General features: G+C 48.6%; 1 protein-coding gene across 1 annotated transcript in view; it reads right to left on the reverse strand.

Annotated features, from left to right (window-relative positions):
- Positions 1-1645: 1645 nt before the first annotated feature.
- Positions 1646-17694, reverse strand: part of DRC1 (dynein regulatory complex subunit 1) — a gene marked incomplete at its 5' end in the record, with an annotated part of 34519 nt that continues 18470 nt past the window's right edge. The window contains 8 exons of the mRNA XM_079971282.1: positions 1646-1964; positions 2424-2526; positions 2800-2943; positions 8481-8698; positions 9513-9599; positions 11591-11680; positions 12686-12849; positions 16742-16977. Of these exons, the coding sequence (XP_079827408.1) occupies positions 1905-1964; positions 2424-2526; positions 2800-2943; positions 8481-8698; positions 9513-9599; positions 11591-11680; positions 12686-12849; positions 16742-16977 (1102 nt within the window). The 3' untranslated portion in view covers positions 1646-1904. The remainder of the gene's footprint in view (positions 1965-2423; positions 2527-2799; positions 2944-8480; positions 8699-9512; positions 9600-11590; positions 11681-12685; positions 12850-16741; positions 16978-17694) is intronic.

Here is a 17694-nt window from a genome sequence, read left to right on the forward strand (position 1 = left end):
AGCGAGAGAGCAACAGGGGACCAATGTGTTGGGAAGGGAAGAGGCAGGGGAAGATTTGGGGGTCAGATGGAGGTGGCAGGTGGACCAGCTCTAGCACAACTTGTCTCTAGAGTGGCCTTTGCCAGCCTAATGCTGATCAGGGCTGGTGGGAGTTGTAGTTCAGAGCATCCGGAGGGTGCCAGATCGGCAAAGGCAGCCCTAGAGAAACCAGCACAGGGAAATGCTGCCCTTCTGCCCCTCTCTCCCTCCTGCAGCTCTGGCACACCTGGTGGCTTGTGTGTTTCATCCTGTCTTTCTCGTCCTGATTTCCTGAGGTGTGTGTAAAGGATTGATCCTGTTTCTCTACTGTTGCGGGGAGGGTTCTTTTGTGGGTGGGTGTTCTCTGTGCACTGTTAATACGGGGTCTTTGGGATTTGCTGTACGGATCAGGAGATAAATCTGTAAGTTCTTTAATAAAAACAGATCACCAGAAAGGAACAGAGTCTGGATTGCTTTTTGTGGAATGACCTAAGGAAGGAAAATACCTACAAACCAGTGGCTTATATAAACCTAGCCAGTGAGTGCCTGGTGCTTCAGAGAATCCCAAAAGTATTACGGAATGGAGCTACAGGAGAAACAGGAGGTCTAGATCTGGGTTCCCCTTTCCCTTCATGATGCCGAGTTCCCTGGGTCCTGAGAACTTAGCCTACCCGCTACCCACCTGGCAGCAGCTGGTGATTTCACCACACTGAGCACCCTAGGAACAGAAAACTTTTAAGAGAATTGTCAGGTTAAGACTCTTGCAGATCTGCTCATGCACCCCGGAAGTATGGGGATTTTTAATGCCTCAACATTCACCTACCACTTGGCCTCTGTGCACCCTGCCCCCCTGCCCCTCTGTCTTCAGTGCTGGGCCTCTCTTGCAGTTTACCACCATCTTCATGACCTGGTCCCATTTATACCCTCGAGAGCGCCTGGTTTGGGTGGCATTTTCCCACAAGCAACCCTCTGGGCAGAACAAGGAACCTCCAATTACAGTGGTACCTCAGGTTAAGAACTTAATTTGTTCTGGAGGTCCGTTCTTAACCTGAAACTGTTCTTAACCTGAAGCACCACTTTAGCTAATGGGGCCTCCTGCTGCCGTCGCACCGCCAGAGCACAATTTCTGTTCTCATCCGGAAGCAAAGTTCTTAACCCGAGGTACTATTTCTGGGTTAGCGGAGACTGTAACCTGAAGCGTATGTAACCTGAAGCGTATGCAACCCGAGGTACCACTGTACTTGGCCTCACAGGCGCCCTCTCTGACCCTGCTTATTTTGTCTGTACTGCTTCCAGAGTCCTACAAGCCCCATTCATCAAATTATTTTGGCTCTTGGTTCCAACCTCCTCTTGCCTCAAGAGGAACTGGAGCTCCACCTTTAAGCACACTGAACAGTGTAAAAACAGAAACGGATCCCACCCCACTCCCTATTCATTCTTCTCCTCAAGCAACAGCAGCAAATATAAGACGGGAGAAACAGAACAGCCACAACAATTAGCCATTTATTTGCCTCCTCTCCTTAATAACACTTAGAAACCTCTGCGTTCAGAGTAACATCTTCTCCCGAGGGGTAACAAACCCAAGAATTAACTTTTTGGGAGGGTCAGTGGTGAGTTTTGCTGGTGGGGATTTTTCAGGACACTCAACACATGTCAAAAGTGTTTGCAAGCCTTCCCTGGGATGCCCCAGTTGCTGGGGAACAGCCGTGTGGCTTGTACTTCGCCAGGGACTACTCACCAAGGTGTGACCCAAACCAGAGCTCTGGGGCAGCTGAGGGAACGACAGGCCAAGCCTGCTTTCCCCAGCTGACACTCCTTTGAGGAGTTCAGCAAGGCTCGCAGGGATCCCTTGAGGAGGATGCTGGGGGAGCAAAAGCGCCAGGACGTCAGGTGTTCATCTGCAGGTGCAGCAAGTGGGTCGGCGGGATCAGCAGCTCGGCATTCACCTGCAGAAAGGGAAGCAGAGACCATCCATAGCACCCACTCCTGCCCAGCTCAACCCTTCTCAGAGTGGGTGATGCTTAAAAGTTAAAATTCCTGTATTGCAGAGTGGTGGAATAGATGAACCTTGGGGTCCTTTCCATCTCGACAATTCTGTGATTCTCTCTTTTTTAAAATATATTTTTTATTCGATTTACAGGTAGGTAGCCGTGTTGGTCTGCCGTAGTAAAAAAATAAAATAAAATAAAAATTCTCCCAGTAGCACCTTAGAGACCAACTAAGTTTGTTCTTGGTATGAGCTTTCGTGTGCATGCACACATCTTCAGATACACACCCCAGGCGGAGAAGGAACCTTGTGGAACTGAGTTCCACCCACAGCAGCAGCAGCAGCGCCTCTCCTGCCAGAGCAGACCCTTCGCCCCCAAAATGCCCTCCTCCCCTTGGTCCTGCAACCCGTTGCTCACCGGGGACTGGAGATACTGCCGTAGCAGCATCCTGAGCTCTGCGTTCTGCTGTCGCAGCCCGTCCGTCTCAGAGATCAGCTTTGCCCTCTGGTCCAGGATATGGCTGCACAGGTGGGGGAGGGAGAGGGGAAACTGTTACCACGAAAGCCAGGCAAGGAAGAGGCACGTTCTCACCACCAGGGGTCACCCGAGGCGCAGGCTAGACGGGCAAGGAGCACTCCTGGCAGCAGGGAAAAGGCCTCCGCAGGGCAGGGCGCCTGGCTCAAATGTGCTCCACCTTCTCCTTCTCTTCAATGGCCCCCACCTCAACGACCCCCTTCCCTGGGGAGACGTGCAGGGACTTAATAGGACCTACCCACCCCCAGCCCTGCCTTACTGGTATTTGTGCAAGCCAGAGACCAGGGCATCCCACAGCTTCAGATTCCCGTCTGGGATGGCGTGGGCGAGAGCGTCCCAATACTCTGAGTCCTTAGAGTCGTCCCGTTCTTCGCGCGCTTTCTTCACCAGGGGGTATTTGTCCCTGGGGGTGGGAAGGAGGGAGAGTAAATGGCTGGGAAGCGGGAGCCGAAACCAGACATGCTCCTTCCAGCCACCCACAACACTTGCGGCCCACTCAAATACCACCCCTACTTTTAAAACGTGGATTTGGGGGGGGTGTTACTGGGCTGTTATTTTTATTATATATTTTGTGGTTATATATTTTCATTCTGTTCTGTGAGGCAGGCAGTATATAAATTCTAATTCTAATTCTAATTCTAATTCTAATTCTAATTCTAATTCTAATTCTAATTCTAATAATAATAATAATAATAATAATAATTTGTGCCACCCCCTCCATCTAAAGCAACCACCCACAGGAGGAAAAAGGCTGAGTCCCATGAATAGGCTATTGGTGTTTCGCAACTTTGACCTGTTGCAGGACCTTAGCCAGACCTTAGCAGAGCATACGCAGAGCTCCCGTATGTGAGCCAGTGTGGTGTAGTGGTTAAGAGTGGTAGTCTCGTAATCTGGGGAACCGGGTTCGCGTCTCCGCTCCTCCACATGCAGCTGCTGGGTGACCTTGGGCCAGTCACACTTCTTTGAAGTCTCTCAGTCCCACTCACCTCACAGAGTGTTTGTTGTGGGGAGGAAGGGAAAGGAGGTTGTTAGCCACTTTGAGACTCCTTAAAGGGAGTGAAAGGCGGGATATCAAATCCAAACTCTTCTTCTTCTTCTTCCTCCAGAAAGCAATCAGTTGCAGGTAGGATGGATAAAGCAGGAACAAAATGCTGCTACTAGTAACTTGGTTACTTAGAGGTGTTTATTATTTACAGCAGACTCTACAAGTTACTAGGGATGTGGGTGGCGCTGTGGGTTAAACCACAGAGCCTAGGACTTGACAATCAGAAGGTCGGCGGTTTGAATCCCCGCGATGGGGTGAGCTCCTGTTGCTCGGTCCCAGCTCCTGCCAACCTAGCAGTTCGAAAGCATGAAGTGCAAGTAGATAAATAGGTATTGCTCTGGCGGGAAGGTAAATGGCATTTCCATGCGCTGCTCTGGTTCGCCAGAAGCAGCTTAATCATGCTGGCCACATGACCCGGAAGCTGTACGCCGGCTCCCTCGGCCAATAAAGCGAGATGAGCGCCGCAACCCCAGAGTCGTCCACGACTGGACCTAATGGTCAGGGGTCCCTTTACCTACAAGTTACTATGTACAAGAACAGATACGGATCTTAACTGGCTCTCTCTTAACAAACTCCAAACAACTCTCAGAACACCACACTGACCAACAAACTATCCAGTAAGGTCATAAGTCATCATGCCTGTGTAAGATCTCAACCAATGTTAGAGCGTTTATCCAAGATCCCATATGTCTAGGCAGAAGAACTCCTCTCTGCTCAGTCGTCTTGGCTTTCGGCCAACGCTTAATTGCTTTGTGCGAAGCTGCACAGAATGGCACATAGTCAAAAATCCCAACATGGGTAGATGTTAGATTGTTTTTGTATGCCACAACTGCAGCAAGAATTTTGTTAGGCAAAAATTGGAAATCACAAGAAATACCAACAGTGGAGGAATGGCAGATGAAGATGATGGACTTTTTGGAGCTGGCTGACCTGACTGGAAGAATCCGCGAACAGAAAGAGGAGGAGCATCAAGAAGAATGGAAGAAATCCAAGGATTATTTAGCTAGATATTCTAAGATAATATAGAGTTACTGAACTGGCCTAGGAGTAAAATATGTTGAATTGCATAACATTATGGATTGAAATTAAGAAAAGAAAGAAAGATGTTAATTGAATAAGTTGATTTTATTGGAAAGTGGAATTGGAAAACTGCTACAATGAGTTCTATGGAAACTCAGCTAGGGGGGATTCGAGGAAGTCATTTAACAGTGACAATTAAATTGGGATTTTAACAGGATATATGTTTGTTCGTTTGTTTTTCTTATATTGTATTGTTTTTCTTTTATGTTTGTTATAAATTTGGAATATTAATTTAAAAAATTGGAAAAAAAGAAAAATCCCAACATGGGCTGCCATTCCCCTTGCCTGTGAGAGTGCTGGGCTGATCAGGAGCTCAGGTCATGCCTTGCTTGGGAAGGAAGTATGGCCAGAGACCAGGGAGAAGAGATGGTGGTAGAAGATTGGGAAAGTCTAAAGTTTGTACATAGAAATATTGTAAAATTAATGAGTGTTTGAAAATTGTTGGAATGAAACTTTATGGCTTTAGCAGAAATGCTATAAGGAGTTAAGTATAAATAAGTATTTTAGTATTGTCTGGGAACTGCCATTGGAAGAGCAGGTGGTGGAAGGATTGGGACCATTTGAGGTCATTCAATAGGTCAATCCAGTGGCGTTCAAACTCAAGTTGCCTAACCACATGAAACTACACCCAGTATTCCACAGGTCATTGTTGTCACCGTACGGGGGGGACGTGAAGGGGTGTTCACACAGGGACCAGTCATAGAAGAAAGGGAACGCAACAGCCATGTGGCGGAAATCATTGACTCCAGGTGGAAGGGTAATCAGGTGGAGTATTTGGTAGCTTGGGAAGGGGAACCAGAGTCAGAAAACACCTGGGTAACTGCAGAGGAAGTCAATGACGAGGTTTTAATAGAAACGTTTCATCAAAGGTTCCCAAGGAAACCTCAGTCTGTAACGAGGTTCCGGAGGGAACATTTTGGCACCACCGACGAGGAAGAGGAGTTCGAAGGGTTCCCGGAATCGGAGCTGGAAGGAGTAGACTCCGATGAGGAGGAGTACTCGGGAACAAGGGACAGCAACCGGTGGAGGGAAGTGTTCGAGACTTCGGAAGATGAGGGAGGTTCTTTCAGGGGTTTTGCATCCTCACCGCCCATGGAGGAAGGGAAGGGAGGGGGTGAAGGGGGCCCTGGAGGGGAGGTGGATGTCAGGGAACTGCCATCGGAAGAGCAGGTGGTGGAAGGGCTCACGGAGGCTAGGAGAGACTTAGCAGCAGAGGAGGGAACCAGCAGGGGGAGAGAAGGAGTTCCGAGGGAAAGTGAGTCGGAGAGTTGGCTCAGGGACACTTCCAGAGAAAACAGTGGGGAGGTTTCAGGACCTCCTATAGGGACGCCCAGGGACGCAGGTGGCGCTGTGGGTTAAAGCCTCAGCGCCTAGGGCTTGCCGATCGAAAGGTCGGCGGTTCGAATCCCTGCGGCGGGGTGCGCTCCCGCTGCTCGGTCCCAGCGCCTGCCAACCTAGCAGTTCGAAAGCACCTCCGGGTGCAAGTAGATAAATAGGGACCGCTTACCAGCGGGAAGGTAAACGGCGTTTCCGTGTGCGGCTCTGGCTCTGGCTCTGGCCAGAGCAGCGATGTCACGCTGGCCACGTGACCCGGAAGTGTCTCCGGACAGCGCTGGCCCCTGGCCTCTTAAGTGAGATGGGCGCACAACCCCAGAGTCTGTCAAGACTGGCCCGTACGGGCAGGGGTACCTTTACCTTTACCTTTTTATAGGGACGCCCACCCCTCGCCGGAAACTGTCGCGCCGAGAGTCCAGAAGACGCGTGTCAGAGCTGACAACGCGTTTCCGTTAAGGAGCTTTTATGTTGGAAGAGATTCCGCAAACGCCCACTGTCGGATTCTGCCAGCGATTGAGGGAGCCACGCTTAAGGGGCTCCGTTATAAACAGAGCTTTGCTAATGGGGCCAAACTCTGAGGGACTACGCTTTTACGCACAAGCAGCTCATCATCCCATCACAAGTATTAATGGAAAATAAGGTTAAAAATATGTTAAGACATTCATAATGATAAAAATAGAGAAAGATGGAAAGGATTTGCTGAAACAAGTAGCAGAAGTGGAATACAAAAAGGGAGGTGAGAGGAAGTCGATGAAATAAGGGAATGAAAGATAGACTAATGAAATGGTATGCTATATGTTTTTTAAATGGTTGTCGTTTTGTTTTGTTTAATTTAGTGTTAAGGTTGTGTTTTGTATTGTTTATTGTATTGTTTTTTCTTTTTTTCTTTTTTTTTCTGTCGTAAGTTTGAAAAGTAATAAAGATTATTTAAAAAATAAATAAATAAGGAAGTATGGCTAGGGAGGGGGCCAATAAGCCCGTTGCGAGAGGTGAACGCCATTTGAGCAATAACTGCATGGTCAAAAATAAAGAAATAACAAGAAGCTGCAGGTCCCCGGTGTCCATCGTCCCCTCCTGATCTGGACTGGGATTAGGGTGTGGGAGAGAGGGAGTTCTTCCAGGGTTTGGGACAGGTTTTTCTTTTGCATGCAAACTCAGCGCTCCATCGCTGAATCGCAGCACTTCCCTCAACCCAGAAACTCGTGTGGAGGGAAGCCATCGCACAGAATCGTAGAGCTAGAAGCAATAACAACAACAACAACAATAATAATAATAATAATAATAATAATAATAATAATAATAATAATAATAATAATTTATTTATATCCCGCCCATCTGGCTGGGCCTTCCCAGCCACTCTGGGCGGCTTCCATAAAAACCAAAAAAGGGTGATCTGGTCCAACCCCCTGCGATGCAAGAATCTTTTCCCCAACACTGGACTCGAACCCGCAACCCTGAGCTTAAAAGTCTCGTGCTCCACGGACTGAGCTGCCCTCTGTCCATCTCTTCCTGGCTGCCACTGTTTCCTGTTGAATCCTGACAAGACAGAAGTGCTGTTTTGGGGGGACAGAAGGCAGGCAGGTGTGGAGGACTCCCTGGTCCTGAATGGGGTAACTGTGCCCCTGAAGGACCAGGTGCGCAGCCTGGGAGTCATTCCGGACTCAAAGCTGTCCATGGAGGTGCATGTCCATTCTGTGTCCAGGACAGCTGTTTATCAGCTACATCTGATATGCAGGATGAGACGCTATCTGCCCGCAGACTGTCTCGCCAGAGTGGTGCATGCTCTGGTTATCACCCGCTAGGACTACAGCAATGCGCTCTATGTGGGGCTACCTTTGAAGGTGACCCAGAAACTGCAACTAATCCAAAATGCAGCAGCTAGACTGGGGACTGGGAGCGGCCGCCAAGACCATATAACACCGGTCCTAAGAGATCTGCATTGGCTCCCAGTATGTTTCCGAACAGAATTCAAAGTGTTGGTGCTGACCTTTAAAGCCCTAAACAGCCTCGGTCCAGTATACCTGAAGCAGCATCTCCACCTCCTTCGTTCTGCCCGGACCCTGAGGTCCAGTGCCAAGGGCCTTCTGGCAGTTCCCTCACTGCGAGAAGCCAAGTTACAGGGAACCAGGCAGAGGGCCTTCTCGGTGGTGGCGCCCGCCATGTGGAACGCCCTCCCAGCAGATGTCAAAGAGAAAAATAACTACCAAACTTTTAGAAGACATCTGAAGGCAGCCCTGTTTAGGGAAGCTTTTAATGTTTAATAGGTTATTGTATTTTAATATTCCGTTGGAAGCCTCCCAGAGTGGCTGGGGAAACCCAGCCAGATGGGCGGGGTATAAATAAATTATTATTATTATTATTATTATTATTATTATTATTATTATTATTATTATTTCTTAGAGCAGCCCCACACATCCTTCCTTCCCACAGCATCCCAAACCAGCCCTATCCTCTTCCTCCTCTTCCACAGGCAGACACACCTTGGCTCCTGGAATTCCTGGACGAAAGCCTTAAGGGCTTTAAGGATGTCGTTGGGGTGCATGTACAAAGCAGAGAGAATCGAAGACGTGCTTGGGGGGGCTTTGTCCTCGTCTGGCGGGGCCAAAGAGCCCTCCCTCTCCCTCTCGCCCTCCTCCTCCGCCTCGACCTCTGAAGGCTCTTCTTTGGGGCCTAGCTCCGCGAGGAACTCTTCCAACTCCTACGAGGCAAGGGGACACAGAAGGAGACGGTTTATCCAGGTCCCCCTGGGATTCTGACGCAGCCCAGTGGAGCTGAGACTTATGGGGGGAAAGCAGCACAAAATGCCACTTAGTGAAGAAGTGGAAGAGAGAAATTTAAGAGAGGAATTCTTGCAGCGGCTCAAATACTTGTGGCCAAGGGATGGAAAGATCAGGAGGCTCCAAAAATACAGTGGTGCCTCGCAAGACGAAAAGAATCCGTTCCGCGATTCTCTTCCTCTAGCGGTTTTTTCCTCTTGCGAAGCAAGCCCATTGACGGCTTAGCGGATTAGCGCTATTAGCGGTTTAGCGGCTTTTAGCGGCTTAGCGGATCAGCTGAGAAGCGGCTTAGGGCTTAGGAAAAGGGGGGGGGAGGGAAAAAACCCCGCAGGAACTCGCAAGACATTTTCGTCTTGCGAAGCAAGCCCATAGGAAATTCGTTTTGCGAAGCACCTCCAAAACGGAAAACTCTTTCGTCTAGCGAGTTTTCCGTCTTGTGAGGCATTCGTCTTGCGGGGCACCACTGTAACAGATTGGCAAATCAAATTACAGGAATTGGTGGAGATGGCTCAATTGACTAGCAAACTCAGAGGTAACTCAAAGCAAAAATTTGCGGGAAAATGGGATGGTTATAGAAGTTATGTCCAAAAATACAATAATAATTTTGACTCTGTGCTAGCATTCGAGTGACAAAGGAAGTAAAAGGAGGTGGATAACAATTAAGGATTTATTATGTTTTATTATGTCTGAGCTAGCCCCATCGCCACGTTCCAGCCCCACCACGCGGTGCCTTACCGGATTAGCAGCCACCTGCTGAGCCTTGAAGCCCCTGAAGAACTGCACCAGGTGATACACGTCGTCTTCGCTGACGATGGACAGAGCCTGCGGAGAGGAAGGGAAAGCTCAGCAGGAGCCCGGTTAGCTACCAATGCCAGAACAGTGGTGCCTCGCAAGACGAAAAGAATCCGTTCCGCGAGTCTCTTCGTCTAGCGGTTTTTTCGTCTTGTGAAGCAAGCCCATTGACGGCTTAGCGGCTTAGCGCTATTAGCGGCATAGCGGATCAGCTGATAAGCGGCTTAGCTGATTAGCTGATAAGCGGCTTAGCGGCTTAGCTGATCAGCTGATAAGCGGCTTAGGGGATCAGCTGTTAAGCGGCTTAGCGGCTTAGAAAAAGGGGGGGGAAAGGGAAAGAACCCCGCAGGAACTCACAAGACATTTTCGTCTTGCGAAGCAAGCCCATAGGAAATTCGTTTTGCGAAGCACCTCCAAAACGGAAAACCATTTCGTCTAGCGGGTTTTCCGTCTTGCGAGGCGTTCGTCTTGCGGGGCACCACTGTATTAGCGTGTGATGCTCCTCCCAGGTGAGCTTGTGGAAGAGCTCAGGCAGGCCCTTCCACCGTGGGAAAAGTGGCTGCCTGTGTTTATTTGAACTTTTGGAAAAATCTAATTGTTTATTAATTTTTTTTTCCAAAAAGAGAAATGCAAAGATTGTTATCATTTTTTTTTTATCCAAGCTAAAATGTCAATCTAGGCCAGCCTTTCTCAACCTGTGAGTCCCCAGATGTTGTTGGACTACAACTCCCATCATCCCTGAGCTCCGGCCTTGCTAGCTAGGGGTGATGGGAGTTGTAGTCCAACAACATCTGGGGACTCACAGGTTGAGAAAGGCTGATCTAGACCATGGGTAGGCAGACTAAGGTCCGGGGGCCGGATCCGGCCCAGCTGGCTTCTGGATCCGGCCTGCTGGCGGTCCGGGAATCGCCGAGTGGATCAGCGTGGATCTGGTCGTTCGGGCTGCAACAGCGGGTGCGTTCAGCGGCGCCTCCTCCCTCCCTGCTTCTCCCCGCCCTGCCTAGAGCTGAGAAGGCGACTGGGCTTTGTTGGTGCCAGCAGCAGCGTGAGCGCTCAAGCAGCCACCATTGTAAGCAGGCTCAATTTGGGTTTCGTTGCTCCCAGCTCCTCTCCAGAGCCCTTTGGCATGCCGCTCATCGTCCCACTGCCGCCAGCCCCTTCCGCTCGCAAGACACAGGTAAGCAGCCACCGGGGCTCGTCCGGTGCTGTGTAGAAGGGAGGGGAGAGTCGTGGGGGGTGGCTTACCTGAGTAGAATGTGTCCTTTTATTTAAAATGCATCTCTGAGTTATTTGTGGGAATTCATTCATCCCCCCCCACCCCAAATATAGTCTCGCCCCCCACAAGGTCTGAGGGACAGTGGACCGGCCCCCTGCTGAAAACGTTTGCCGACCCCTGATCTAGACCAGTTGTTTTTGGACTACAAATCCCAGCATCCCTAGCTAGCAGGACCCGCGGTCAGGGATGATGGGAACAGTAGTCCAAAGACAGCTCGAGACCCAAGTTTGGGAAACACTGATCTCGATAAAAACACCAACCCAGATGAAAAGAAGAGGAGGGGTAAGGGGAGAAAGAAGTAGAGATACTGAGATAGAAAAAAGATTAAAAGAGAAGGGGGGAACTTACATTATTGTTGTCAGTTCTTCCCATTGCTAATTTTATTGTTTTATCTTTTTTTGTAAACAGTTTTGGAATTCTCTTTTGCAGTCAGGCGGTATGAAGAGGTTGTGAAACAAATAAACCAGGCACAGGCAAACTTGGCCCTCCAGATGTTTTGGGACTACAACTTCCATCATCCCTAGCTAACAGGATCAGTGGTCAGGGATGATGGGAATTGTAGTCCCAAAACATCTGGAGGGAGAGTTTGCCTATGCCTGAAATAAACAAACTTTGACAGAGGATTCCTCCCCCCCCCCCCACAATAAATTGATGTGTGAAAATGTGGAACTTCAGATTGTAAAAGAGAGAGAGAGAAAGAAACTGGGAGGAACCCAAAACGGGCAAGATGGGCCCATAACCTTACCATGAAGATGGAGTCCAGCCTCATGAGGGTCCGGTCGTGCTTTTCCAAGGGCTGGAGGAGACCTCGCAGTTTGCTCTCAATCAGGAAGCCCTGGCAAAAGAGAGGGGGGCAAAGGATTGCTCACAGCTCAGAGGCGAAGGCGTTCCTGAGTCCCTGGCAGGCAGACCCAGACAGAGGGGGGGGCCATATGGGCCACTTGCCCCAGGACCCCGATTCCAAATGGGGCCTCGGTCAGCATATTCACAACCGCAGGGGATGAACTGGGGCGAACGCAGAGGCGCAAAGGCAGTGGCCCTGGGGCCATGGCTGGCAGCGCGAGAGAATAGCTTCCCGGTGTCCGGAGCGGGACCTGTGATTGGCTCCGCAGAGGAGCGTGGAATGGGTGCCGGGTGGGTGGAGGCGACCACGGCTCCAGCAGCCAGCGCGCCGCAAACGTGATGGCAGACCACGTTTTTCATGCTGTTAAAAGTTGGCGAGTTTTTGTTTGAAATCTCGTTTGCCAAAAATTAAAACCACACGTACCTTAAAGTGTGCTTGCTTTCTTATCGCTATTTTTTATTTTTTTTAAAAAAAGGATGAAAAATTGATGAAGATGTGGCCATTTGTTTAAAATTTGGTTGACTAGGCCAGGAATATTACTTACACCCGAGGAGTACATATATATAGCTCAATGAGGATAAAATTGGGTGGAAACCATGTTTTTTAAAGAAATATTGGCTCATGAGCAATAGTGGCTTTCTCACAAGCATACGTCTTTTTAAAGAGTAGAATAAGAAGATGGAGAAGTTTTAATTACCAGTATAATTAAATACATTTTTAAATACATTATTGAACTACTGAAAATTGTAGAATACATTTTAAAATGAATAATGTATTTATTGCAAAATGTATTTAAAATTATAATACATTATTAAAAAATTATGTTATATACTTACTTATTTATAAGACTTCAGGGTTAAAAAAAAGCGGGGGCCACATTGTCTACCTGGCCCAGGCCTCTGCCTGGCTCTGCAAGGCCCTGCTGGCAGGGCAGGGCGGGCAAGTCCAGCCACCATGGGACCCTGCCTGCCTGCCCCCCACCCCGCTTCAGCTCACCGACTCGTCGCACAGGAGCTCCAGGATGTGCTTGACCGTCTTGGTGGAGATGGACCAAAGCGCCTTGACCTCTGGCTCTGCGCCTTCAGGCCCCTGGCAGTCCTCGTCCGGGGCGCTTTCCTTCTCATCTCGGAAGCCGCCCTCCAACGTGAGAGACTTGCTGGCTGAAGGGAAGAGCGATGCCCGGAAGCGGGGATAAAGAGAGGCGCAAACCGAACGGCGAGCCAAGTTGATGGACTGGGGCCGAAATGGCAAAACTAACTGGGAAGATCATAGAGTCATAGAATCATAGAATCATAGAGTTGGAAGAGACCACAAGGGCCATCGAGTCCAACCCCCTGCCAAGCAGGAAACACCATCACAGCACTCCTGACATATGGTTGTCAAGCCTCTGCTTAAAGACCTCCAAAGAAGGAGACTCCACCACACTCCTTGGCAGCAAATTCCACTGTCAAACAGCTCTTACTGTCAGGAAGTGCTTCCTAATGTTTAGGTGGAATCTTCTTTCTTGTAGTTTGGATCCATTGCTCCGTGTCCGCTTCTCTGGAGCAGCAGAAAACAACCTTTCTCCCTCCTCTATGTGACATCCTTTTATATATTTGAACATGGCTATCATATCCCCCCTTAACCTCCTCTTCTCCAGGCTAAACATGCCCAGCTCCCTTAGCCGTTCCTCATAAGGCATCGTTTCCAGGCCTTTGACCATTTTGGTTGCCCTCCTCTGGACACGTTCCAGTTTGTCAGTGTCCTTCTTGAACTGTGGTGCCCAGAACTGGACACAGTACTCCAGGTGAGGTCTGACCAGAGCAGAATACAGTGGCACTATTCCTTCCCTTGATCTAGATGCTATACTCCTATTGATGCAGCCCAGAATTGCATTGGCTTTTTTAGCTGCCGCGTCACAATGTTGGCTCATGTAAGAAATCAAGAAGACAAGGACTTTAGCAAGGAATGGGGGAAATTTATAATTTACTCACGAGACCACTGTAAGCAGGTTAAAACATTAGCAGGATTTTAACCACACTTGTAAAGTAATGGAAAGCATGGACAGTTTAGAAAGATAAAAAAATTGGATAAGTATTAATATGCAGTTGTAAATAATATCATTAAGACCTATGGAAGGGATGGCGGGAAGTCAGGAGATTCAGAGTGATCTGGATACAGTGGTGCCTCGCAAGACGAAATTAATCCGTTCCGTGAGGCTCTTCGTATAGCGGTTTTTTCGTCTTGCGAAACAAGCCCATTGACAGCTTAGCGGATTAGCGCTATTAGCGGTTTAGCGGCTTTTAGCGGATCAGCTGATAAGCGGCTTAGGGCTTAGGAAAATGGGGGGGAAAGGGAAAAAACCCCGTAGGAACTCGCAAGACATTTTTGTCTTGCGAAGCAAGCCCATAGGGAAATTCGTTTTGCGAAGCGCCTCCAAAATGGAAAACCCTTTCGTCTAGCGGGTTTTCCGTCTTGCGAGGCGTTCGTCTTGCGGGGCACCACTGTATTTCAATTCGGAATTTTTTGTTGTTGTATATTTATACTTTCTAAAATCAAATAATAAAAAATAAAGAGAGGCGCAAACCCAGCCACCCAGGAGAATTGCTTATTCCCCTCTGCACGCTGATTTCAGCAACAAAGAGGTGCGTTCCTTAATGATTTAAGCAACAAAGAGTTACAGCTAAGCCCCACAGCAACCTGTCTGGAAAGAGCTGAGGCACTATCTCAGCCTTAATTAAAGGTAAAGGTAAAGGTACCCCTGCCCATACGGGCCAGTCTTGACAGACTCTGGGGTTGTGCGCCCATCTCACTTAAGAGGCCAGGGGCCAGCGCTGTCCGGAGACACTTCCGGGTCACGTGGCCAGCGTGACATCGCTGCTCTGGCGAGCCAGAGCCGCACACGGAAACGCCGTTTACCTTCCCGCTGGTAAGCGGTCCCTATTTATCTACTTGCACCCGGAGGTGCTTTCGAACTGCTAGGTTGGCAGGCGCTGGGACCGAGCAGCGGGAGCGCACCCCGCCGCAGGGATTCGAACCGCCGACCTTTCGATCGGCAAGTCCTAGGCGCTGAGGCTTTAACCCACAGCGCCACCTGCGTCCCTTTTTCAGCCTTAATTACTTTACCCTAATTATTATTTTTTCTTAATTGCTTTACTGTAATTACTGTAGCCATGGAACGGTTTACCCTGGGAGGTTGTGGACTCTCCTTCCTTGGAGGTTTTGAACCAGACATTGGTTGGTGATCTGTAATTGATGCTTTAGTTGAAATTCCTGCTTTGCAGGGGGTTGGACTGGATGACCTTTGGGGGTGCCCTTCTATGTTTCTACAATTCGACTTTATGAAGACATATGGGTAGCACCTGACAAACTCTAGGCAGGAAACAGGGATGAGCAGAGGATGGTTTCTAGTGATGGCTTGGTCACATGGAGGGGCTTAAGCGCTCTTACAGAACTCCATGCCCCTCCCACTGCTTAGCAGTAAAATGAACTGTGCAAAACCGGGCACATCTATAGATTCTGGCACCATTTTCATAACCTGCGTATCAATTAATTTGGTTTTCCACAGGGCAAATTTGGGATTAACTGGATGGGAAAATCACTGAATAACATCTAACAAAAGAAACTTAATGATTTTTGCATGTGTGTGTGTGTGTTCTTTGTTTTTCTGTTTCATTTTTAGAAAGTGTGTGTTCTTGTCATTATTTTAGTGGTCTATTCTTCCTTTCCTGTTTCCTTTTTCCTTTTCTTGAATATATGTAGAGATGTAAGGTTTTTGTTCACTGAGTTTGATATTATTTGATTTGGTCATTATTATTTGATTCATATAGAAGTTATCAATGTATGTGTTTGTTATCTATGCATTATTTGTATACTTTGAAATAAAATAAAAAAAATAACATGATGGGAAAATCCAGCTTTCCCCAAATCCCAGATCCTGCTTTGGTTTTCGAAAAAAGGCAAGTTTCTATCCCTTATTTCCAGGAAAAAATAATCATCATGGAATGGCCTCCCATCATGCCCATTCGTTCCTTGCCGAAGGAATCCTAATATTTGTTGAAAACTTGTACTGATGGAAGAAGAACTATACAGTGGTACCTCAGGTTAAGTACTTAATTCATTCCGGAGGTCCATACTTAACCTGAAACTGTTCTTAACCTGAAGCACCACTTTAGCTAATGGGGCCTCCTGCTGCGGCCGTGCCACCGGAGCACAATTTCTGTTCTCATCCTGAAGCAAAGTTCTTAACCTGAAGCACTATTTCTGGGTTAGCGGAGTCTGTAACCTGAAGTGTATGTAACCTGAAGCGTATGTAACCCAAGGTACCACTGTATGTGCAAAAGCACCTTTATGCCAATGGCTTCAAACTGCACAACTTGCCCCTACTGGAGGACTCGGGGATTCCCTCGCTGTAGGCTTGGCCACAAGGGCTCTGGAGCAGAATACAGACCTACATGGGAAAAGAGGGAAGGGGTCTTGCCCTGGGCCAGAGCCTCAGCCTTCAAGGCAAAAGGACCCTGATTCCATCCTCCAGATCCCCGGGGGCTGGGAGAGCATCCCTGCTTGAAACTCCGGACAGCTGCTGACAGTCAGTGTAGACAACACTGAACCAGGTGGGCTGATGGTCTGATTAAGGCACTTTCCTGTGCCTAGGTTAAGGGACGCGGGTGGAGCTGTGGGTTAAACCACAGAGCCTAGTGCTTGCTGATCAGAAGGTCGGCGGTTCGAATCCCTGCGATGGGGTGAGCTCCCGTCGCTCGGTCCCTGCTCCTGCCAAACTAGCAGTTCGAAAGCACGTCAAAGTGCAAGTGGATAAATAGGTACCACTCCGGTGGGAAGGTAAACGGCGTTTCTGTGCGCTGCTCTGGTTCGCCAGAAGCAGCTTAGTCCTGCTGGCCACATGACCCGGAAGCTGTACGCCGGCTCCCTCGGCCAGTAAAGCAAGATGAGCGCAGCAACCCCAGAGTCGGCCACGACTGGACCTAACGGTCAGGGGTCCCTTTACCTTTACGCCTATGTTCCCAAGCAGCAGAGGGGTGGGGTGGGGTGGGGTTGAGAGACAGCCTTGCTTACTTTCTGGCGCAATCACCTCCCTGGCCAATTCGCTGGCTGACTTCATCTTCTTGCTGTGCACGATGGGACCCACATTGTGCAGGAACCAGCTGTCTGGCTCGATCCACTGTAACCCCAGTTGCTGGGCGTGGATGACGCGGTCGGCGCTGAAGACCTTGCGGATCAGGCCCTTGGCCTCCTCCTCGTTCATCAGCCACACGTCCAGGAAGTGCTCAGCATCCACAATGGCAAAGTGCCTGCGTTGAAGGTGAAAGGTGGAGCATGAGGCAATAATAATAATAATAATAATAATAATAATAATAATAATAATAATAATAATTTTATTTATACCCCGCCCTCCCCAGCCAAGAGTGGGCTCAGGGCGGCTAACACCAAATATAAAACAAGTTGATTGAAATACAACTCAAAAACAAGGTTAAAATACAACATTAAAATGCAGCCTCATTTCAGCAGAAACTCAAAAACTTTTTTGGAGATGAAAACGTCAAGTCTTCACCAAGGCTAACTATCCAGGCTGGTCCTACGTGGGCCAGAAAAAGCCAGGGAAGTCCCCAAGTAGGAGTTCCATCACAGAAGGAGAAAGGGGAAAAGAAGAGGGGGAGGGGATCAAGTTAATTCTAAACCTCAGGGTTGGAAGCTGTAGCCCCATGTTGGACCAAATGATTTCCGCATTGCAGGGGGTTGGACTAGATGACCCCCACGGTCCCTTCCAACTCTACCATTCTATGATTTCCAAACTGGATCTGAGCTCAGGCCTGCATACTAACACACAGAATCATAGAATGGAAGAGTTATATATATATATATATTTAATACATATTTATTAAAGTTTTTGAATAAAAATGCATAAATAAACAACATTACTTATATTATAACATAGTTTCATCACTTCTTTGGACTCCCCCGCGTCTCCCGCTCGCACTTACATCGTTACAGAAAAAAAAAATTTTCCA

This window comes from Podarcis cretensis (assembly GCF_951804945.1).
Source record: "Podarcis cretensis genome assembly, chromosome: 3".
Classification (NCBI taxonomy): Eukaryota; Metazoa; Chordata; class Lepidosauria; order Squamata; family Lacertidae; genus Podarcis; species Podarcis cretensis.